Consider the following 24,128-nt stretch of genomic DNA (forward strand, 5'->3'; position numbering starts at 1 on the left):
TGTTATTCTATACCAGATTTTATGACTCACGTAAACAAAAAATAAAATGCATTGTTCACTGTGAAAATGACAGTGCAGTTTAGGAGTTAACCACTGGGGGCGATGTAGGGGTTATGTGTGACCTCATATGTTTTTCTAACTGTAGGGGGGCGGGGCTGGACGTGTGACGTCATTGATCGTGTTTCCCTATATTAGGGAACACACGATTAATGAAGCTGCCACTGTGAAGAACGGGGAAGCCTTGTTTACACACAGCTCTCCCGGTTCTTCAGCTCTGGGGACCAATCTGGGGAGCTTCGGACCAGGTGGTGGGCGCGTGCGACCCAAGGCTGGGCACTTAAAGAGGACGTACAGGTACGTGCTCTTGCCATTCTGCCGACGTATATCTGCAGGAGGCGATTCTTAAGTGGTTAAAGAAATCAAGGTTAAAAGCTGAATCCCAAGCTATCAGTATTCATATATATTTTACAGGATAGCGATAACTTGCAATGGGCAATTTGCCCAAATTTTCAGAGTTTGATATATTAAAACAAACAAACAAAACACACACACACACACACACACACACACACACACACACACACACGTTTATAACTATAGAAAATAACTATATAATGACGTTCATTCCTGTCATCTTGAAAATGTGTTACTTACAACATCTAGAGGCGTTTCTCTGGCAACCTACAAAAAAACAAAAAAAAAATTGTTAACAATTCAAAAAGATAAAGTTGAAACACTGTCTATTCAAACTGGCAATTCTCCCAGTCCGTGTATGACTTTCCATATACATATTTTTATTTACCCGCTACGATTTTCCTGAAACCTCTAGTATACACTTAAAAAAAAAAGCAGAAAAATTGCAAAAAACCCACCCACAAACCATAGAGTATACACTTTTAGCTAGATACCAGATTAAATTTTTTTTAGTGGTAAAATAATGTGTGCAATTATTTATTGACTCAAGCTTGGGTGAACCTTAATTGATATGTTTGGGACTTATAGTAAAAACAAACCTATAAAAAAAAATTAAAACCGATACAAGAACAAAAAATCCCCCTTTTGGATTTTTTTGGGGGGATTTGCAAGACTAAAAAAAAAAAAAAAATTGTATTTTCAGTCAAGTTTGAAATATCGTAGAATTAAAGTAGAATTTGAACATCAACCTAACCAGTCTTAAAAATGTCCCCTCCTCCCGTCTAACACCTACGCTGACTAACCTGTGCAAGAGAGATTGATCCCATAGGTAACCAGTGCATTGGCTGCAAAGGCTTTGGATCCCTGATGGTGGCCACAAACGTATTCACCTTGTTGAAATCAGGATGACAACAGGCTGATGTTGCCCAGAAGTCAAATGTCTTGGAACATCTCGGAGTAAAGAGATCATTCTCCCACATCTGGATACTAACAAATAAGAAAAGTCTACCTGCCAATTGTCTACTTTGAGTACTGTGGACAAATCTGGAACGTGCTTTTTCGGACAAGCCATAATTAGATTAACTTCTGGAAGGGCCCCAAAGCTTTTGGTGCTACCCTAATTAACGTAAGTCTTGCTGTTGTGTTGACCAACTAAACCCTCATCAGGTCACCCATGAAGCTTGTTGATCCACCCTAGCAGTTATAGGGCAAACAGCCCTAGTTTGAAAATGTGGATGGGAAGTTTGCACCTTCATGACCAAGTCCCTTAGACCGCTTCCATCCTTAGGACACCTCCGTTTCAGGTTATTAGGACAAAGGACTTCCAGGATTCCAACACAATGCTGCTTAGCTTAAACACCAGGTCAAGGATATTCTGACCTTGGGACTTCGATGCATGGGCCAGTCCAGTGACTAATAGCTTGTGCCACACATTCAGCACATTGAGCTGCAGAGAACTGGACTGACACTGGATGAACATCATTGCCTCAAATGAGGCCACAATACCCTCATGCAACATCATAAAACTGGAAACTTACTGTTGGGGAAATGAGCTCTGGGGGTCAACACCAAAATGGAAATGATTAAGCACAATTGTACTGTGTGAAGCATGTCTACAAGACTGTGTTGGTGTCCTTTTTTTATGTCATCCTGGTGATTTAAATGAACAGCATTAAACTTTCATCAATGTGCAGCCATTCCTTCATTGTTAGATATAACTATGGAGGAGGGCCGGGGCTTACACTGATTGAAATCCCATTAGGCTTAATCTATTTACCTGGAGCAGAGAGTTCTTTATCCTTCTCAAACCCTAAAAGCTTGGACTGGATGCACGTACAGGCCCAAGTACTCCAAGCAATGAGTTGTATCCAATGCCTCCTGTCTGATATTAGGATGGGGGATCCCCTGAGGGTTAATCACAACCGTAAACAGTTATTTCCAGTGAAAAGCCCACCACTCCCTGCTTTGCTCACTTTGACCCAATGTCAAGATGTAAAAAAAGCCCCCTCATTCCACAAACAGAAATTAATGAATGTCAACGTAGATCGATCAAAATGGAAAAATCAATGTGGACTAGAGGGTCTACCTGCCATAAAACACTAAAATTACAAGTACACGTTTGTGGGTAAAGCATGTTTTAGGTATGGTTTACATGCACTGCCTTACACCTTATGACAGGTAAACCACACAAAAACAAAACACAGAGGTTGCCTGAATAGCAAGTTGCCTTAATATGCTACATCCTTATGAGATACACTCCTCCAGCACTAGTCCAATCTTACAAAAAGACATATTCATACCTCTGCATTTTGTATTAAAGTGCGGCCAGAAGGTCATGGAAATCCATGAGCAATACAAAAAACATTGATGAGATAAATAAAATAAAAAAGTGATTTTTGTCTAAGTAAAATAAATAAAAATCCACGTCTCTGATCACCCACATGCATTAAAAATTGAGTGCTAAAAAACAGATGGCAAAGCCAGTATGTTTGCATCGGGCAGTGTTAAAATTGATACTTAGGATGGGAAGAGGGCTGGAAGCTACATCAGCTTGTTCTACTTTTACAAACAGAAAATAAAATGTACAAGGACCTTACTTAAAATTAAAATTTTAATAGTATGTCTTATTAAAAATGCTGCTAGCAGTTTTGCACTAAAGGTACCCCGCAACACCAGAAGTCTACAGTTTAATACTGTAGGTGAAATTTTGAATCATATATTGAACTGCCTGAATAATTGTTTGGCATGGTCATCAGAAAATCCGGCTGTCCATCACAACATTAGAAGGGTTATGCTGAAAATACGGTCACAATAGATTACATTTGTTTAGACTGTGTAGTCACTTTTCCATTCTCAGAAAATGCCCAATATGCTCAAGTAATTCCCATGCCTATGGTCACACTGATCTTCATTCCTGTATTCTATACTTCTTAGATGTACACTTTGAATCACAATAACAAAAACATGACGACCGGTACACACCACAATATGAAGACAAGAAATGAAAATATCACACTTACACATTGAATTAAAGGGGTTGTAAAGGTTTGTTTTTTATTTTCTAAACAGGTTCCTTTAAGCTAGTGCATTGTTGGTTCACTTACCTTTGCCTTAGATTTCCCTTTACCTTTGCCTTAGATTTCCCTTCTAAATGTTTTTTCCCTTTGTCTGAATTTCTCACTTCCTGTTTCTCCTCAGTAAGCTTGCCCCCATCATCCGAGCCGTTCTGGCTGGGGGCTTGCCAGAACAGCTTACTGAGGAGGAACAGTAAGTGAGAAATTCAGACAAGGAAAAAAAAAACATTTAGAAGGGAAATTGAAGGAAAAGGTTAGTGAACCAACAATGCACTAGCTTAAAGGAACCCATTTAGAAAATAAAAAACAAACGTTTACAACCCCTAAATTCAAGACTGGAGCAGCCAGAACCTAGGGTTGCTGTGCATGGCAAGCAGCCAAAATTTACCTAAGAAACTTGAATATGAAAGCCGATTGGTCACAATGCACAGCTGCTCCAGATTATGTCTGCCCAAGTTTCAGTGAATTAGCTCCAATGTGTATTAGTAAGACTCAACACCCCCCAATTATGTTTTAGACTTCTACCTACCAGTTCTAGACATAAACGATGTCCATAAGCTGCTGCATAATGAATTGCATTGTACCCTTGTTTGTCCCTGATCCCTGGGTTTGCATCATTTCTTAATAAGTATTCCAGACACCTATAAAAGAAAATAAGTTATTCAACAAAGGATCCTCTTGTTTCAGAAATACCACTACATCTTCATAAAAACTAACAAACACTCTGTTAATGAAGTAAAAAGTGGAACAAATAAAATAAAAATTAATTGTCAAGCATCTCTTAGAATAATTTTAATTTAAAGTTTTTAATATTGCCATACATGTAAAGAAGCTATATGGAGGTAATGAACAAGAAAAATATTTCCAGTGGGTTTGCAAAATTGTTAAGCGCTGAACGCTGATGAACTCACTTTCACTACTCAGATTTTGCAGTCAAAATCAATAGTCTGAGAAGGTACATTATTCAGACCAAGAACTCGCAATCAAATATATTGGGAGAAAGGGGGGGAAAAAGGGGGAATAAAAGACAAAAAGCGAGATGCAGGAGAATGTTCTAAAAAGCTACATTCGTCTGTTTCGTCCTTCTAAACGGGTTATTTATGCACTAGAGATATACTAAAACTAGTGCACTCAGTCTGGTGAAGATCTGTATAGTTATCAATTAGGTGCTAGGCTTTATTGCCAAAGCTTGACTGAACTAGCTGTAGCTAGGAGCCGACTGGCCACTATGCACAGCTGCACCAGATTCTGTGTGCACCCGTTTAGTAAATCTCCCCCACTATATTAAGGCATTCTATGTTTTCAAATAAACCAAATTTATCATTCAAAATAGCAGTTATTTTTCGTTTGTCATTATCCAAATTAACTTTGTATTGCTCAGTGAAAAACGGGATAAATGAAAACTTCCATGACCTAGCGACTGCCACCCATGATGGCAGAAATATAAAGATGATCAATTATTAATCTACAACGTTATAAATCCCCAATTTTTTAAGCCTAGGGCATGTCCAGATAAGATTTACCAAGCGTTTTTGCCCACAAGCCCTAAAGCAACTAGTGGAGGTGCCAGACATAGGAAGCTATCCTTGTAGGTACCGAATTTCAGCTAAGCAAGTTTCATTCAGGAGAAAATTAAAGAGGTTTACTTCTGTATGCCCTTAGTTCCATGTTTTTTTATAATGATAGTGAATGAGGGTACAGACATTGCATAATTGCACTAAGCCCTAATGAAGTTAAAGTATCAAAGAGACAATATTTTAGCCATGTTGTGTAGTATTTTGGCCAATTTTTATATTAGCCGTTACCCAGGTTCACGAACAGACAAAATGAATAGTTAAAAAAAAAAAAAAAAAAAAGGCAAGTTTTTTTCTTTTCAGCTTTAGCAGCCCTGTGGACACATTACAATCCACCATAAAACAGAATGCTAGAATGAACAGGATTGCAACTGCCATCACACATCTACAGAAAAATACAAGCTTTCAACAGATCAATTTTTTCACTGTACACATCTTCATTGCATGGCTATATAGTGAACATTAAAAGTAAGATGCAACCTTTCACTTTAAACATTCCAAGAAACTGCACATCTATAAACATCAGGTCTTTAGAAAAAAAAAAAAAAAAAAAAAAGTCTCCCACATATTACACAGGAAGGATAGGGTTTTTCGATTTTATGGCAGTAAAGGCTTTGATTCTATTAAAGTGGATGTAAACCCAATCTCATCCTTTCTAAACTACTGCCATAGTGGTTATCTATAAGGATATACAAGCCTCCTGCATGTATCCTTACCTGTCAAATATCTCCCCTCTGTCTGTTATAAGACCTGAAAAGCTTCAGATTCTGTGGGTGGGTCTGTTGCTCGGTGGGTGGAGTCGCAATGTCCTGAATATTCGGGTTATACTGCCATCTACAAAAGGACTGGACACTTGCAAAAAACACTGTAGGCCAGCCCAGAATAACTCCTACTACCAGCATACCTCAGTTTTGTAGCAAAGTAGTGCCAAAAGCATGGTCATAAAGACAAAGGAGGTGGGGTGTGTCCCCCTAAATGAAATCCAAGAAACACATTTTAAGTGAGAGAAAAAAAAATCATCATCCTGTTTTCTTTCTTGCCACTGACAAATATTGGGGACTTTCAAAAAGCAGTACAATTGAGTGGTGGAGTGCCTTGCAGGATCAAGCTGCCAGTTCACACAATCCCCTTGCAAAGGTTTTTGTTCTAAAGAAAATGACCTTGTTGGTGAATAAAGAGGCTTGTCAACTGGTTCCAGTGGTGGTGTCCTGGGCACAAAAAAAACCCCCAGAATCAAATCTGTCACAAGGGAATGGACAGGGGAAGCTACATTGGAAAAAAAAAATTAAAAGTCTAATGTCTTCTGAAACAGACCTCTAAAAACCATCTGCAGGGGGGCGTGGCCTGACGGGCAATGGAGTAAGACGTGTGGAGACAGAGCTCCTCATGCCATAGATCCTGATCAACAGACTGCGCGTATATCCTGGGGTCTAAAACTGTGCTGACACCGCCTGGAAGGTCCGGAGAACGGAGAGATTATGTCGCCGCCAAAGAAATCATCCTCAGCGGTCGACAAGCTGGCTAAATTCCGGCACGACGGCGGCGAGGACCAGGCCAAAGATGGCGCCGGCGAGGAGCAAGGGGAAGATCGCCATGCTGCTGACACGGCGAAGGTACTGGAAGCGATCGCAGCGCTGCAGGGCACACTAACCACCAAAATAGACGAAGTCAAGATAGACATATCTCTTATGAGACAGGATCTGGCCACAGTGAGAGACAGGGTTACGGAAGCAGAGACCCGGATAGGAGCAGCAGAGGACATTCTGCATCCCTTACAGCAGGAAACGGAGGACCTAAAGCGCCAAATGTACCAACTCCATTCCCATCAGGATGAAATGGAGAACAGACTCCGCCGCTGTAATCTGCGGTTCATTGGCTTGCCAGAGAGAGTAGAGGGCAGAGAACCAGCCGACTACCTGGAAAACCTCCTTATTACCACATATGGAAGGGAAGCATTTTCAGTAATGTTTGCGGTGGAAAGGGCGCATAGGATTCCAGCTAAACCCCCACCTGAAGGAGCACCCCCCCGCACGTTTATTGCAAAATTTCTGAATTTCCGGGACAGAGACACCATTATGCGGCTATCCAGAGAGAAGGGGAATATCAAGCTGGGAAATGGCCACGTGGCGGTATTTCCAGATTTCTCCAGTGAAGTACAGAAGAAAAGGGCGCAATTTCAGGAAGTGAAACGCCGGCTGCGGGTGCTACACATCAGATATTCCATGCTGTTCCCAGCCCGTCTGAGAGTGGAGGAAGATGGAAAAGCTCAGTTCTTCGATACACCTACTGCGGCCGTAGCATGGTTGGATCGGAAGGGGAGACAGGAATGGTCCTGCAAATGAGTGGTCGTGAGTACATTTACATGGAGGAGGTGGGGGGTGAATGATCCTATACTATCCCGGGGGGATCCCGGTGTCTTGGATAGATGCGGGGCATGACAGCGTTACTATATAGACACCCCTGGGACAAGAGACCCTTTGCTTTCCCTCCGGCCCCCCCCCCTCTTCCCCCACAATATACTTTCACCGTGCAGTATGTGAACAGCCGGTCTGATTTGGAGGTGGCCCCCCTCTTTACTACCCCCCTCGGGATCGAGGGGGAAGATCGAATCCCCCATTACTGTCTGTATACAAAACTTTTTCTTTCCCCCCCCCCCCTTTTTTTTTTTTTTTTTTTTCTTTGATGGGGATCTGGACTAGGGACAAGGGCCACCGGCCTGGCGCTTAAAAGGATAAACAGATGGTTGGTAAGAGACTGTTCTCTCGTAAAGCCTGACACACTGAATCCTTCTTGTGCATGGGGAGCTCGGGCCCTCGTGTTGGATCCACGCCTGGATCAGTGGACAATCGTCCCCATGGAAAAGTTTGCTGAAACGTTATTATTCACAGAAGCAAGATATGTGCCTCCAGCTCGAGTTTTGAGCTGGATGTTTTGTGTGACAGTTTTGTGTTTTTTGTTCGGGAACCAAATGCCTGCACCAGGTTCGGGGGGTGTTGGGCTGGGAGGGGGGATGGTTGCCTACGGGCGGAGCCACCGTTGTGGCCCTCAAAGGGAAAGACCGGGTTTACTATATTATGGAGATGTGCAGGGGTGGGAACAGGGATACAGGAGGAGGATGGAAGTGTATAGCAATCAAAAGAGAATGCAAATGGCTAGTCAAATGTGGTATAGGCCGGGATGGCCAAGAAATGTTAATATGACGCCGACATGACGACAATTAAATTCCTGACGTGGAACGTCAGAGGGGTAAGGGATAAAATTAAAAGAACGGCTGCTCTTACATATCTAAAAGCACAGAAAGCTAATGTGATTGCCCTAACCGAGACCCATGTTACAGGTCATCTGCAGGCTGCACTGAAGCGTCCATGGATTGGCTGGGCGTATCATAGCACGCATACCAGCTTCTCCAGGGGCGTATCGCTGCTGGTAACTAAGGCCACCCCATTTGAGCTCGTAACACTGGAGTCGGACCAGCAGGGAAGGTACTTGTTCATAAATGCGATAATTGGTGGTGTTCCTGTGGTATTGATAATATGCTATATCCCCCCCCCCCCGTACAGCTCTGAGGTCGTGACAGCAGGCTTGGAATTTATGGCCAGGCACCAGAATGTCCCGGCTGTATGGATGGGGGATTTCAATATGACCATGGATCCATATATGGATCGTCCGGTCGGTGTGGATGGAGGGGTGGGAGCTGCTAGACAGACCAGGCTAAGCAGGCTTCTCCAGGAATTTGCCCTGGTAGACGTCTGGAGACAGAGAAATCCGGAGACAAGGGCGTATTCATGTCACTCGGCGAGCTACGCTACCATGTCACGTATAGATTATGTCCTTATGTCAAAACCACTGATGCCGAGAGTGGTGGGAGCAGGCTTCGCCCCTCGTGCCCTCTCGGACCACTCCCCGTGCTGGGTACAGATGTCCCTGCTGGGGGTGGCGCCCGAGAGGATATGGAGACTGAATCCTTACTGGCTGACGGCCCTAACAGACCACGACAGTGTGACTAGGGAGTTGACATTCTATTTTTCGGAAGGGCGGGACACAACATGGATTAACGGGCACTGGGACGCATTCAAACTTCACGCACGTAGGATTCTGGACAATAGAATAAATAGGCTTAAAACCTCCTCGAGGGCAGTGGTTTCCATGTCTGAGAATGTGCTGCGGGAACTGGAGGGGGCCTACAATGTACAGCCATCTTTAGAAAACCTCACTAAGGTCAAGATGCAATCCAGGGTGGTATCACAATTACTTATAGAAAAAGCTAAACAGCGGGTATTTTTTGGCAAGACCAGGGTGTATGAACATGGAGAAAAAGCGGGGAAGATGCTGGCATATCTGGCACATATGGAAGATAGGCCTCCGGTGGTGGTGTCTCTGATGGAGCCGGACGGCTCGATAGTCACAGATCCCCCGAAGGTGGCAGACAGATTCCAAAAATTCTATGGGGACCTGTATAGATCACAGTGTCATAACACACCAGCGGAACTCCAAAACTACTTGCATAGATTACAGTTTCCCAAGCTGAATTCGGAACAAGCTAAAAAATTAGAGGCCCCAGTCACCACGCATGATATAGACAATGCGGTATCCCAACTAGCCAAATCTAAGGCGCCAGGATTAGACGGCTTACCCTTGGAGTTCTATACCACGTATTCAGAGGTCTTAGTCCCTAGGCTTAAGGACTTGTACCACTCCATCTTCGAAATGGAAATACTCCCCTCCTCTATGCAGGAAGCTCAGATTATCGTACTCCCAAAGCCAGGCAAGGATTCGCAATACCCAGAGTCATACAGACCCATATCTCTGTTGCCGGTGGATATTAAGATCCTAGCCAAGGTACTGGCTAATAGACTGAATGAGGTCATTCTTTCCTTGATACACCCGGATCAGACCGGGTTTATGCCGGGGAAGAATACAGCAATGAACATACGCAGATTATTCATGAATATCCAAGCCCAGCATGATAATATAGGGACGAGAGTAGTGGTGGCGTTAGACACGGCCAAGGCCTTCGACTCGGTCGAGTGGCCATACCTATGGGAATGCTTAAGGTGCTTTGGATTTGGGCCAAAATTTATTAAATGGGTGCAGCTCTTATACCAGACCCCCAAGGCTAGAATTTATGTTAATGGTTGGCTATCGGACCAGATTTCCCTGGAAAGGGGCACGAGGCAGGGCTGCCCCCTGTCCCCACTGTTGTATGCCCTGGCAGCGGAACCCCTAGCTATTGCTATACGGATGAGCCCGGAGGTGATTGGATTTAAAAAAGGTGACACATGGGAAAAGATAGGACTATACGCAGATGACACGGTTCTTTATTTAGCTGACCAGGGCCCATCACTAGCGGCGGCACTAAATATCATAGAGGAAATAGGAAGATTCTCAGGACTTAAAATAAATTGGGATAAATCTAAGGTCCTCCCACTAGATCAGTTCCCTCCATCGAGGTCCCAATCGGAATTACCATTGCAAAGGGTAGCGGAGGTTAAGTATCTTGGAGTAATGGTCACTAAGAACTTACAAGACTATATGTCCCTTAATATAGACCCTCTATTTGCAATCATTAAATCTAGAACCCAGGCCTGGGCGAGACTACCTCTGGGGGTTATGGGAAGAATCAATCTAATCAAGATGATTCTACTACCCAAAATCTTATACATGATATGGCACGCTCCCTTATATATCCCACTAAAGATATTCAAACAGATGGAGGCAATACTAAACTCTTTTGTATGGGGATCGGGCAGACATAAGCTAGCTTGGTCTGTACTTAAGAATCCCACGCTAGAGGGGGGATGCTCCCTGCCAGATATTCAGGACTACTATATAGCAGCACAACTGTCCCATTTATATCATTATAATAAAACTGAGTCGAGGAAATATGGATCGATGGTTTGCAACAAGCCGGGAAGTGTGTTCCACACTCCCTGCCAGGCGATATTCAGGAGGGGACAGGGAGGGTGTAGGACACCGCAGTTTGGAGCAGGCATGCTAGTACATCACCAAAAGATATGGGACATAGCTCTTAAAAAGCAAGAAAGGTCACATATCCACTCACACACGCCACTATGGGTTAATGGAGACATGCCCGAACTGACCTCAGTACCAGACTCACAGATCTGGGCCTCGTACGGGGTACTGTACCTCTCTCAGGTCCTAACAGAAAGTGGAATCAAGCCCTTCTCAGTGATGAAAAGGGAATTCTCCCTCCCACAACAATTTCTATTTAGATATCTACAGCTCAGACACGCACTCAGACAGCAAGTGGCATTAGTGGCGGTGGACCTGGGTGTTCCGCCGGTGCTGGATGTCATATTCGGGGCTGACTCGACCAAACTCATATCCAACTTGTACTATAGTATTAGACAGCGTAGGGTAAACAAGATAGTCCAGACAGCGAGAATACAGTGGGAGCAGGACGTGGGCCCTATTGAGACAGAGGATTGGGGGGAAATTCTGGAGGGCGTTAAAACCGCATCCCCCAAGCTATCTGACAGAATGACACAATTATATATAATCCACCGAGCTTACCTGACACCATTGAGATTGACAAAGTTCCAACCCACAAGGAGCACACTATGCCCCATGTGTCTATCGGAGGAAGGCACCTTCTTCCATTTGCTCTGGCAGTGCTCCGACATGCAGGCTTACTGGCTACAAGTGACGCAATTTCTACATGACAATATGGGATCACCAGTGGGAATGGACCCAAGATTGTGCCTACTGGGTTTAATACCAGACGTTGAGGTTGACAAATACCAGACCATATTTTTACAAGAATCATTATTTGTCGCAAGAAAAGTGGTAGCTAGGGCATGGCTGCAAGCAACGGCTCCATCCTTACGGGACTGGAAGAAGGAAATAAATGCGGTACTGCCCTATAGGAAAATGATATACAAACATAGGGGCCGCCCACAAAAATTTTCTAATGTTTGGGACCGTTGGCTGGAAGATGGGGAAACGTGTACCGTATAATCCGTGAGTGATAAGGGGAAGGCAGCGGGCGGAGGGAAAGAGAATGACTTCTGAATGTATGTAAATGTGATATGGGGTACCTCGTGTAAGATACAGATAAGTAGACTGTAATAAAGTTATGTATACCTACCCGGAACGTAATGCATTTGCGGATGACCTTGAATTTTGAACATATAAGTTGTAAAACAGGAGGAAATGTAACTCCTGTGATGTATAACCTGTACACCTTAAGCACATCTCAATAAACTTGACTTTTTATGGTTAAAAAAAAAAAACCATCTGCAGGAAGAAGAGGACTCTTCCCTCAGAGAAACTTCTGGGGTGGAAGCTCTGAGACACACATCAAGTGAAATATGCCATTATTTACCTGTACAATGATAGACCTTGCGAAAAAGAGACTTCATAGTTTTTAGCTAAGAAAAAAAAAAAAAAAAAAAAAAACAGACTTGATGTCCAATCCCTCTGAAGCTGTGCTTCAATAGCCGGGCTGATAAAGCTAGCAACCATGAAGCAGGATGCCAAATTAGTCCTTGGGACATAAGATCCCGGTGATCTGGCTGAGCAGCGAATCGCCTGGGCAAGTGAGGGGTAAATAGGATCACTAGAATGGAATAGAACAGTTCTACATAAAACCTTAGCTTAACAGAGAGTAAGGCGTGTCAGTGCTTGAAGGGCAAATATATACAATTAGGTTAGGTTTGCAAATTCAAACAGAGAAACAATTGGAAAAGTGGATTTAAAGGGAAAGTCTTTGCAGCCTTAAGTAGTTTTAAATAGCCCCAGGATGGACACAGCAATGGTAGAATTAACAGGTTTAATCCTGTACTTTTAGGCTACCGTCACACTGGGATGCTTTGTAGTTGCTATAGTGCTAAAAATAGCGCCTGCAAAGCACCCTGAAAGAGCCTCTTTCACTCGTGTGAAAGCCCGAAGGCTTGCACACTGGAGTGGTGGCGCTGGCAGGACGCTCAAAAGAGTTCTGCTAGCCGCATCTTTATATTTAGCATGTAAAGTTATTTTACAAAAATGTTTATCTGCTGATTTTCCAACCCATAATCAATGGGTTGAGAAACTTGGCCATAAACTTAAAAGAGAAAAATTAACATACAAGCATAGAGGTATACCCCAAAGCAGGGTTTCGACAAATCCAGGGAGCCAGGTCGCAATTGCGACTAGAATTAGCCACCTGGCGCGAGCTGGGGTAACCTGCGTCTCCGTGCACTCCGCAGCGCGATAGCGGAGCACCGCTGTGTCCGTCATCTAACGCCTTTTGCCTAATGGTGAGTGTGGGGGGGAGCTGGTTCATATAGCCATATAGTAAAAACTTGTTTTTTTTTTTATTAAAATGATTTTATTATTTGTCATCTCCCTGCTTGGCCTCTTTCACACGGGCTGTCTGATCAGGTTCGCCTGTCAGTTTTTCAGGTGGACCTGATCGGACCCTTATGCCCCTTTGACACGGTCGGACCGTTCAGGACCGCCTGTCAGTTTTTCGGGCGGACCTGAACGAGCGCTCAATGCTTCTCTATGGAGCGTCGGATGTCAGCGGTGACAGGTGTGCTGACATCCGATCAAATTAGACGGATGGTGATACGTCGCCATCAGTCCATGGCGCATCAGATCAGGTGGGATCTTTTGAAAACAGACATGTTGTCCGTTTTCGTACGATCTCTCCATAGGAGACAGCGGTGCTGAAAAGCCCCTCCCCGCTCAGTGAGCAGAGAGGGACCTGTCATCCGCCAGCTCTGCAGGGAGATCTCCCGCTGAGCTGCAGGGAGATCTCCCGCTGAGCTGCAGGGAGATCTCCCGCTGAGCTGGCGGATTGCTGCAAGTTGATCCGTCCATATGTGGAAGGGGCCTAAGCAGGGATATGGTGGTCTTGTGTCCCTGCAAGGCAGGAAATAAAAACAGTGTATATTATCACTGTATTAGTGTCATTTGAGAGGTCAGTGTCAGATTGTATACTGCACTATCATAGTCCCGCTCTAAGTTGCTGATCGCCACCATTACTAGTATTAAAAAATAAAATAAAGAAAAACTCCAGTATATGTACACTATAATCAGCTTTGTCGGTCGTTTAAAAAAAAAAAAACCTGGCTCCTAGATTCCAAGCAAATTTGTCAAGCCCTGCCCCCAAAGGTTTGGTAAAAATACGGTCATGTTGGTTAGAACCTAGTAATCAATTATACAATGGAGTAACTAGTGGAGAGGAGTAAGATAGAGGAGATGGATGGGAGCAGAGAGTAGAAATAAAGGAGTGAGGAATAGAACAGAAGAAATTATTGCGTAAAAGAAAGATAGTTTGACGCTGTATGGAGGAAGCTTCCATAGTCTGACTGGTATTAGTGGAGAATATAATAATACATAAAATGTATTTAATTCTTTATTATGCTTTGTTTATTATATGCCAAGCCATTTCATTCCAAGAGGTGCAAGGTTTATTTGTTGTGTGTATGTTTTTCTATTGTTGATAATTCATGAATAAAAAGAGATTCAAGTACAAAGATTGAACTGTGCAAACACAATTTTATTTATGAAAAGCGAATGGAGCGGTCATTTTAATTAGAGATGGCCTTAGTGTGGCTGAAAATTACTGAAAAAAAAAAAGGCTGGGTAGGGAGCGAAAACAAGTGATTCTTTGTGGAGGTAGCAGGCTGCGTGACAGTCAGCACTGGCATAGAGAACAAGTTCAGAACACCCTTCTTAAAAAGGCCACATTCTCTCTCGTCACAGACAAATGCTTAAGTTCCACTGCACATAGCATTTGTCTCGCGAAACCACTAACTTCTGAAAAATGTAATGCAAGCAGAAATACTCAACATACAAGACGTGAAGACAACTTACTTGCCATCTGTATCTGATGCAGCTGCATAGTGCAGTGGGGAACAGCCCCTCTCATCAAGGTCATTGACACTGGCTCCAGATCCCACAAGTGCAAACAGGCACTGATAATTACAGTTGGCAGCAGCATAGTGCAGTGGTGTTCTTCAAATAAAAAATTAATAATAAAAAAAAAAGTAGAAATACACGGTTAAAATAAAAGATTAGCCAACATGATTTTTTTTTTTTAAGCTTTCTTTGATAAGTTTTGAAGCCCCGATGGAAGCCTGTGACTTTTTTGGCACGTGCTGTGTAGCCCCAAGTCTCTGCAAACATTAACCTGCATTTCCCTATTGTCCGCAATAGCAGTGATCACTTCCAGTCCTACGTAGTGTCTCAAACCCATTTCAACCTAAAGCATCTCCCCAGGTCGCCAACGCCTATAAGCATGTTCCCATTTTTGTGATCTCTTGTGGGAAAAAAAAAAGTCCATAGTCTGATCATTTCTTATAGCAAGAGATTCCTGTTGCATGTCTGCAGCATTACATTCACTGATTATATGCAGCCCTTGTTATGTTAAGGACTGGATTTTAAACTCCCAATATCAAGAAAGTTGACCACCATTCTTTGAGTATTTTTTTTACACATCTGCACAGAAAATGCTACATGTGCTGCTATAATACAGCATTTAATAATTTTACTTACAAAGATCCAATACAAATTTGCACCTAATAGAGCCACTGCAATTTTGGTTTGTCATATTATTAGCAATCCTTATGGCTAAAAGCAGTAGTTTCAGTCTGGCACCCGCTTTTCACTTTTCAAAGAGCCCTTGATAGTGTTCCAGTACAGTGGGTTTCAATTCTAAAACCAGGGCCCAGTTAATTCTTATAACAGCTTTCAAGCCCAAACAGCGTAAAAAAGGAAAACGTTTATTACGAAGATAGGATTATGAAGACTAATGTATACAGTGCTGCAGTCAGGACTGCAATTTAAAACAGTGCAGGGGACAAGGTTATGTAATTGCACGTCCTGCAGAGTGCAGTGGTTAGAAGTTTAAGTGTCCTCTTACATTGGAGGTCAGTGCGCTACCTCCACTCAGCATGCCCCCTTACACTGGTCAACAGGAGCGCAGCATGTCCACTTAGCCAGCCGGTCAGTGTGCTCCCCATTGCTGGGATCCACCCTCTTACGCAGCTTGCCTCTCCTCGCATAACACCCCCCGCCCCTTCAATCTTGATTGCATTGTACAGTGCCGCAGCCTGTGATGTAGGCTCCCCTTACCAGGAGGGCACAGCTTATTTCATTAAAAAGCACAGTGCTGCACAGAATGAGGCAGATTTACCCATCAAGCTGTGGCCCAGCAGAGAAAAAGTGATCCCTGCAAAGCCCTGAACATGCAGGCTGCATGAATGATGTCAGACAGTGGCCCAGAAGTTATTAACAATGATCAATGAGCACAATGTTAATGATGGAGTCAGGAAATAAGCATCTTGCCCACTGACAATACAAGCAGCTTATGTGTGCATGTAACTGTATATATTACAATGAAAATTCTATAAAAATAGCAAAATACTCAAGAAGAGTCATGTGAATTTTATCTCCCAAGTAAAAGAAACTTACCTCCCAAACTTGTCTTTTTTATTGAAATCAGCACCTGTATTCAGCAACAAATTCAAACACTCCAGGTTCCTGAAAATTAGATTTTGAAAGGGCTGAAAAAACACAACCAATAGCAGCATGTTCAAATCAATTGGGTAAAACTCTGAACATCTTCAGTGTAAAAAGTGAACCGATTCTGAGCAAAAAAACAAGTGTGAAGGAATCACTGATCCCCTAACTTTTCTATATTCCTTCATTCTGAAGAAATTGTATATACCGGCAGACAATATTTTTAGTTGGAGGGGGTCACCAATGGCAGGGTTTGACAAATTTGCTTGGAATCTAGGAGCCACCTAAAAAAGTTAGGAGCCAGAAAACGCACCCCGTCCCGACGAGCTTGCGCGCAGAAGCGAACACATACGTGAGCAGCGCCCGCATATGTAAACGGTGTTCAAACCACACATGTGAGGTATCGCCGCGATTGGTAGAGCGAGAGCAATAATTGTAGCCCTAGACATCCTCTAACTCAAAACATGCAACCTGTAGATTTTTTTAAACGTCGCCTATGAAGATTTTAAAGGGTAAAAAAGTTTGTCGGCATTCTACGAGCGGACGCAATTTTGAAGCGTGACATGTTGGGTATGAATTTACTCGGCGTAACATTATCTTTCATAATATAAAAAAAAATGGGGATAACTTTACTGTTGTCTTATTTTTTAATTAAAAAAAGTGTAATTTTTTCCCAAAAAAGTGCGCTTGCAAGACCGCTGCGCAAATACGGCGTGACAGAAAGTATTGCAAGGATCGCCATTTTATTCTCTAGGGTGTTAGGATAAAATATATATATATAATGTTTGGGGGTTCTAATTAGAGGGAAGAAGATGGCAGTGAAAATAGTGTAAAATGACATTAGGATTACCCCATTCCCGGTATACAGCACAGATTGAGGAATCTCCAGCTATGGCTATCATATTCTGACTGCCACAGCTGGCATCTGTCAGAATACTTGAACCGTGGCTGAATCCAATTGGATGCAGTTAATGTTTGACCAACTACATTCCACCTGGCTTCTTTGTTTTTTCAAATCAAGGGATGCACGATGGGAGGTGGCAGACATGGCCACTCATGTAGCGAATGTCAACCGATTCCTGAGGAACTAGCTGAAATGCACAAAGCGTTTATGCAGCTGAAGCATAGTGACTTATTCCATAGTGTCAATAATGGGCAACGGAATGAATCAGATACCCGCCCATTAAAAATCCATCTGGCCTTATCTGTCAGTGATGTTCAGCAATTTTGTCAGTGTGATCTTCGCACAAAAACTGCAGCTTATTTACAATATTCTCATGACTTAAAAAAAGAAGCCCTTGTTCAAAATGTTTAAGCAAATGTTTTATAGTGGAACTAAACTCCCCAATTTAAGGGATTCGCAAAACCGCTACATTCACGGCATGATGTAAATGCCTGTTAGCTCTCAACCAAACCAAGCCATCAAAAAGGTGTGAGCCACCATGGTAACTGCAGATCAACCAAAGGCTACGATGGCAGATACCTTGGTTGCAAAGGATAGGAGGGTTTAGTTTCGCTTTAAACTGGCACTGCACTAAATAGAGAACTTCCAAACTGAACTATAAGCTCACTCTAATTGCATCCCCCACATATTTTACACTACCTCCTCTGTGTGCCTTTTTCTATAGCTTGACTCTTTGCTAAAAGTGTAGGCAGGTTACTGAGACATACCCTCCAGCTGCAGCTGCATGTAGACAAGTCCTGCCAAAGTCATCTGGGGTATCTATGTCAAACCCTACAAAAATAAAACAGATTAGTACATAATTATTTCTCAAGAAGCTCATGCATAAGAAGAGTCATGTCAATGTACAACTGTTCCAACACTGTGCCAAGATTGTGTCAAACACTAAAAGTATTAATCTAAACAAAAAGAGGCACGTAATTAAAAACGCCATCATTTTTCATATAAACACTGAAAAAAATATGAAAAATGATAGCGTACTAAAGGGGTGCATCTTAAACATCCAAACATGCTTTTCCCTCTCATTGGATATCTTCATTATAAAGATGTGGTATATTTACTAGAACCAGATAAATTGTTTACTAGAGATTGGCTTGAGCGGGTTTGAGATCCTTGTCCCAACCCACCTGCCTGATCCCGCTAATCATAGGCAGCGAGACATTTCCTGATTTTTGCAGCTGTGGGCTGAGAAATGTCTCACTGCCTGTGATTAGCGGTGTGCAGTGTCAGCTTCCTGGTGGGATGGGACTAGGATCCTGAACATGGCCGAGCCCATTCCTATTATAATAGAGAATGAGCATAGAAGGCAGAAAAATCCCTCCTGGCAGGGGGCGAGCGGAGCTGCTAAATGAAAAAACTCAGTGCTGTCGACTTTGAATTGCTTCACGGTTGCATATGGTTACAGAGATAAATGAGGACATACCTAACCACCTGCATCACACTATCCATATAAGTATGGCCTCGCATTGAGGTGTTTATACTGGGATCATGGTTGATGCTACAATTACAACCCTGCCATTGTTTTTTTATAGTAGCCAATTCTCTGTTTTAGTCCACAACACTTTCAAAATGAGTCACTTACCACAGCGGGCAAGTAAAATTTGAATTACTATACCAAACATGCATTGTTTACATGCTGAATAATTTTCACTAGTAACACTTTTTTACATCCTCAATATTCTAGTATACTATATTATTGGAAGATATTTCTGGAGAAGTTATTTTTAACATTTGATCAATGCAACATGGAAATTACTGAAAATCTATTTTATGATCACATTATCCTCCCATCTAACAAACACTAACCTGAAGAAAGGAGCTTTCTGCAGCAGTCTGAGAAACCACTCAGGGCAGCCAAGTGGAGAGGAAACATTCCATGGATGCCTCGCCTGGAAGAGATCATATTTTATTGGTACACTAAACTCTCAAATAACCATGCTTCATAACAGAGTGCACTCCCCAAACCGCTCACAATTTTCCATTGCATGTATAACTGAGCCCTTTAAGGAAAAACAAAAACAAATATGTAAAAAAAAAAAAAAAAACCAACACACACACGCACACAAAAATCAAGACAAGTTGGAAGAAAAAAATTGAACCAGAACCGAGTCATTTACAGAAATTCTACTTCACCAGGAGTTATTCCTGGGTCCATTTGGGGAGCTTTTCCTTCACTTCCAGTTCCAAAGGCACAGCAGGTATAAATATAAAACAAACCAAAATCATTTTTTTTTTTATTCTCCTCGTTAAGCCTGCAACTGAATGGGATGATATTCCCAGCCAGTTATCAGAATACCCGTGGCTTCCACTAATGCCAGAACACCCAAACATCAAATGGGATGCGATTGCCGTTTGACCAAGAATTTTCTACCCAGTTCAGAACATTTTTCAAATGGACTTTTGTGGAGCCCAGTTTTGCCAACAGTACCACGCATGGCTTAAATTCCAGCTGATTCAGCAGGAATCGGGCAAAATTCCAAAGTACGACCAGCAAAAGAGGAAATCTCTAGAAAGCTAATGTTTTAAAATGTTGTATTTAATAACACTTTCTGTACATGAAATGACAGTCACCAGAACATATACAGACGTTAAAACTCCATTGGGGAAACACAGCAATAAAAAATGGACAGCGATAGACAACTGTTCTAAATTCTATTCAAGACCAAGGCCGGGTTCACATTGGTACAACATAAGCTCCAACTTTGGGAGCACATATCGCATGACCGGTATAAATCAATAGTTCCCTATGAGAGGAGTCTTAACTGGTCCTACACAAGACTTTGAAAAAGATTCCTGCACTACTTTGGTGCTACTTCAGCCCATTAAAGATCATTGAAGTCGGATCATCATCTTGACTAATCCGACTTTGGCATGCGACTTGTGCTCTGAGGATCTTGAAGAGGGTCCTCAAAAAAAAAAGAAAAAAACAAACAAACAAACAAACAAACAAACAAACACACACACACACAGCGTAGGGTTCTCATCCAATACCATACGGATGATAAGGAGAACCCTCATCCCCAAGCCAAAATGTGTATATATATATATATATATATATATATATATATATATATATATATATATATATATATATATATATATATATATATAAAAAAAAAATGGCATGGGGTCCTACCCATTCACACCAAAAAAACTGTCAAAGAAATAAAACCAGCACCCAGGTTTTTGGCAACTTCCTTTGTTAAAGCAGCTCCAGTGTCACTGGAGGAGGAGGAGGGGTTGTGTAAGAGCAGTAAAGGTGACCGTAACCTTTAAATATTTTACTATGCATGAATAACCTTTTTTTTTTAACATAAACCAGTTAATACAAATTTGTTAAGGTATAGTGACTTTTCAGTGCCGTGACAAAAACGCAGAACAAGAATATTCAGTGAACTGTCTACTTACTTTGCTGTATCTGCACCACTGGTAATTAAAGTGTTAACGAGGAGCTCATGGCCATATCTAGCTGCTATGTGCAGTGGTGTGTTTCCATTCTTATCTTCACAGTCTATCTCTGCTCCTGTGATTGGAAAAATAATAAAATGGCAATCAAGTAAGTTTTGCTGCAGGTGTTAACCTAAAAAGAAAAAAAAATTATGATACCTTTGATTGTCTTATTTTTACAAAAACAGAAAATCGGGCCAGGAATTAACCTGATTGGTCTAAAATTTTAAAGCTACTTCTTATGTGCCCCAGAAATGCCCGCCAACCTGGCACAAGCTGACTAACATTTTTGTTTTCCTCTGCAAACAGCACAAACAACTCTGCTATCACTCTAAGTAAACAGAGGCCCTATGGCTCCTTTCACACTTGTGAGACTCAAAGCCACAGGACGTGTGAAATGCCATGCATCTCTATGACAGCCGTCCCAATTGACACTACTGAAGTCGCTGCAACTTCAGAAAAGGTTCCTGCATTACTTCAACACTTCAATGCCAGAGAGTGTAAAAGTCCCAAAGTCAAACTCCAAAGTTGCACTGAAAAGCGCACAACTTTGAAGTCAGCTAGTGTGAAAGAAGCCTTAAACTGGATGTAAACAAGATTCATGAAATGTGAGCTGGGCACATATCTGCAGTGTTTTTATTTCTCTTCATAGCACCAAGTCCGGTGGCTTTTGCCGCGTACACACGGTCGTTTTATGTGATGAAAAAAAATGACGTTTTTAAAAACGTCACTTTAATTGACCGTGTGTGGGGGAAAACGTTGTTTTATGTCTTCTAAAAAACGACCAAAAAAAATTGAAGCATGCTTCAATTTTATGTGTCGTTTTTCAAAACGTCAACTTTTACTTCACAGAAATTGACCGTGTGTAGCAAAAACGTCGTTTAAAACAACGTTTTTTCATCCGCGCATGCCCAGAAGCTACTTATGAAGCGAGCTTCAATGGAAAAACGTGAACGTAACCTCGCTTTGCTAGAACATTGTGAGAAAAACGATGGTGTGTAGGCAACTTCGTCTTTGAACATTGAAGTTTCAAAAACGTCATTTTTTACTTCACAGAAAATGTCGTTTTATTTCATCACATAAAGTGATGGTGTGTACGCGGCATTTCTCCTGCTCAGTTCTTCAGTTATCAGCATGATAACTTCTAACAAATGTTATAAAACCAGCCAGCAGATATAGATGTAAAACTTATGTAGGGAGATTTGTTTAATCTCTGTATCATCTGAGGCTGTTCACTGAGTATATCTGAGGGTTTACATTAGGGGTGTTGAAAATGATCGCCGCATCGCGATTGTACCCTTCCCGATTCGGCATCAATGCGGTATTCAGCAATAATCAATTGTGAATGATGTCATTGTGGCCCTTCCCACCCGCACAGCAATGTCTTTGATGGAATGACACGCCGCCGATTGGCTGGCTGCGCCTGTCGCTGTCCCCTCCCCAACGCACACAATGTAGCCTCGTTGCTGCCCCCACCCACGCTCTCCCCCTCCTCTGGGATTTGTAGCTCTGGACAGTGACACTGGTCATCTCCCCGATGGGCAGTGCCGAGCCGCAAGTGGAGCCGAGACAGACACACTGATCACTGCACGGAGCTGACACACAGATCACTGCAGCCGTTTTAACATCCGTGGGATGAGGCATAAAGTCGGCTTCTGGAAACGAGCTGCGAGGCATTAGCTGTAGCATTTCTGCAGTCTCTGATCATCTGTATCATGTGTGCAGTCTCTGACCATCTTTTGTATCATGTCTGCAGTCTCTGATCGTCTCCTCCGTATTTTGGGGGAGAGCTTGGAGCTCCTGCAAGTTGTTGTCTGATGTGTTACTTTGCTACATGCAGGGAGTGTTTTTTTTTTTTTTTAAACAACAGATAGAATTAAAAAAAAATGGAGTTCTCCTGACTGCTCGAACTTTTTTGATGAAAACCATGCGCACGTGCACTGTAATCGTGGCGGAAACGCAGAATCGAATTGAATCGTCGTCATGATAATCGGAATCGAATCGTGAGGCCAGTGAAGACCTCTAGTTTACATCCACTTTGAGGAAAATCTTTTCGGTGGAGAAAAGGAAAACTATGTGCAATCACTCACATGCAAAAGTCAAAACAAACTTGTGTGCACATTGCTCCTCAGCTGTTTTAACTTAACAGGTCTAACAAATGAACCAAAAAGCCCCCCAAAAAAACTCAAATTCCAAAAACAAACAGAGCTTCTACACATTATGAAAATGGAGATGGCTACAAAGTAGGGAAAGAACATAATAGCTATCCACATATGATACATTTCAGTTACTGACCAGACCAATCAAATCACATACCAGCAAATGGTACATATTCAGATGTCAACATGAAACCACTTACAAGTTATGTGTATATGTTGCCCCATAATTTGATATTTCTGATGGGTCTCTGTGGTACCATGTACTTATTATAAAAGTTCTCCTTTGTGTAAAATCCCTGGTGATCCTTCCAATCCCCTGCTTTCCCATTTCATAACTGGAAGCACATCCCAGTATGGTCAGTTTTCTTTGCATTCTACTTGGGAGCACAGCCTACTTACACTCCAGTGGTCAGATTTCTTTTGACATTACCCAGCAAAGCTAATCACTGGAAAGGCCAGTGTGATGCCATTTCTTTGCATCCTGCTAAACGGCCCCTGCTCAGCTACTTGGTGTATTTCTGCATGCATTATACACAGGACTGTTTTAGTCCTTCAATCTTCTCTGGCTGTACTCATGTAAGTGAATATATTGATGGGAGCGCTAGAATAATAAAATTAAATGTGGTAAATATATATATATATATATATATATATATATAAAAAAAAAAGAGAACATTAACACCAGCCTGCCTGTGAACCTAAAATGATGCACAAATGTGATAAAAATGTGTGATATTCCTCCACTAAAACAAAAAGTTAAACAATATAAATCATGCCCACAATAAAATGTGCCAAGTAATGAAACTTAAAACATTATAAAAAATAGATAAACATGTGCTAAATCCAGAAGAAGACAGGGCTATGACAGTCCTGATAGATTGACACAAACAAGTCCTTATGAGAAAATTCCTGAAGTGAATCCTGTGAATCAATATCTGGAAGTGACATTTTGCCATGTTCACGTTCACCATGTAAACCAAAAAACACCCAAATCGTGCTCGAAATAAGGATGGCAGCTTACCAGAAAAAA

General features: G+C 42.2%; 1 protein-coding gene across 3 annotated transcripts in view; it reads right to left on the minus strand.

Annotated features, from left to right (window-relative positions):
- Window positions 1-24,128, minus strand: part of ANKRD28 (ankyrin repeat domain 28) — a 165,644-nt gene that overhangs the window by 36,311 nt on the left and 105,205 nt on the right. For 2 of the 3 annotated variants that reach the window (XM_040352949.1, XM_040352948.1), the window contains exons 10-16: window positions 20,901-21,015; window positions 19,299-19,381; window positions 18,203-18,266; window positions 16,484-16,552; window positions 14,885-15,025; window positions 4,018-4,129; window positions 655-681 (exon numbers count right to left, since the gene is read on the minus strand). In XM_040352949.1, coding sequence (XP_040208883.1) covers window positions 655-681; window positions 4,018-4,129; window positions 14,885-15,025; window positions 16,484-16,552; window positions 18,203-18,266; window positions 19,299-19,381; window positions 20,901-21,015 — 611 coding nt within the window. Of the gene's footprint in view, window positions 1-654; window positions 682-4,017; window positions 4,130-14,884; window positions 15,026-16,483; window positions 16,553-18,202; window positions 18,267-19,298; window positions 19,382-20,896; window positions 21,016-24,128 lie in introns of those variants that run through there. The other variant, XM_040352951.1, reaches the window with a different exon arrangement.

The sequence above is a fragment of the Rana temporaria genome, chromosome 5 (genome assembly GCF_905171775.1).
Source record: "Rana temporaria chromosome 5, aRanTem1.1, whole genome shotgun sequence".
Classification (NCBI taxonomy): domain Eukaryota; kingdom Metazoa; phylum Chordata; class Amphibia; order Anura; family Ranidae; genus Rana; species Rana temporaria.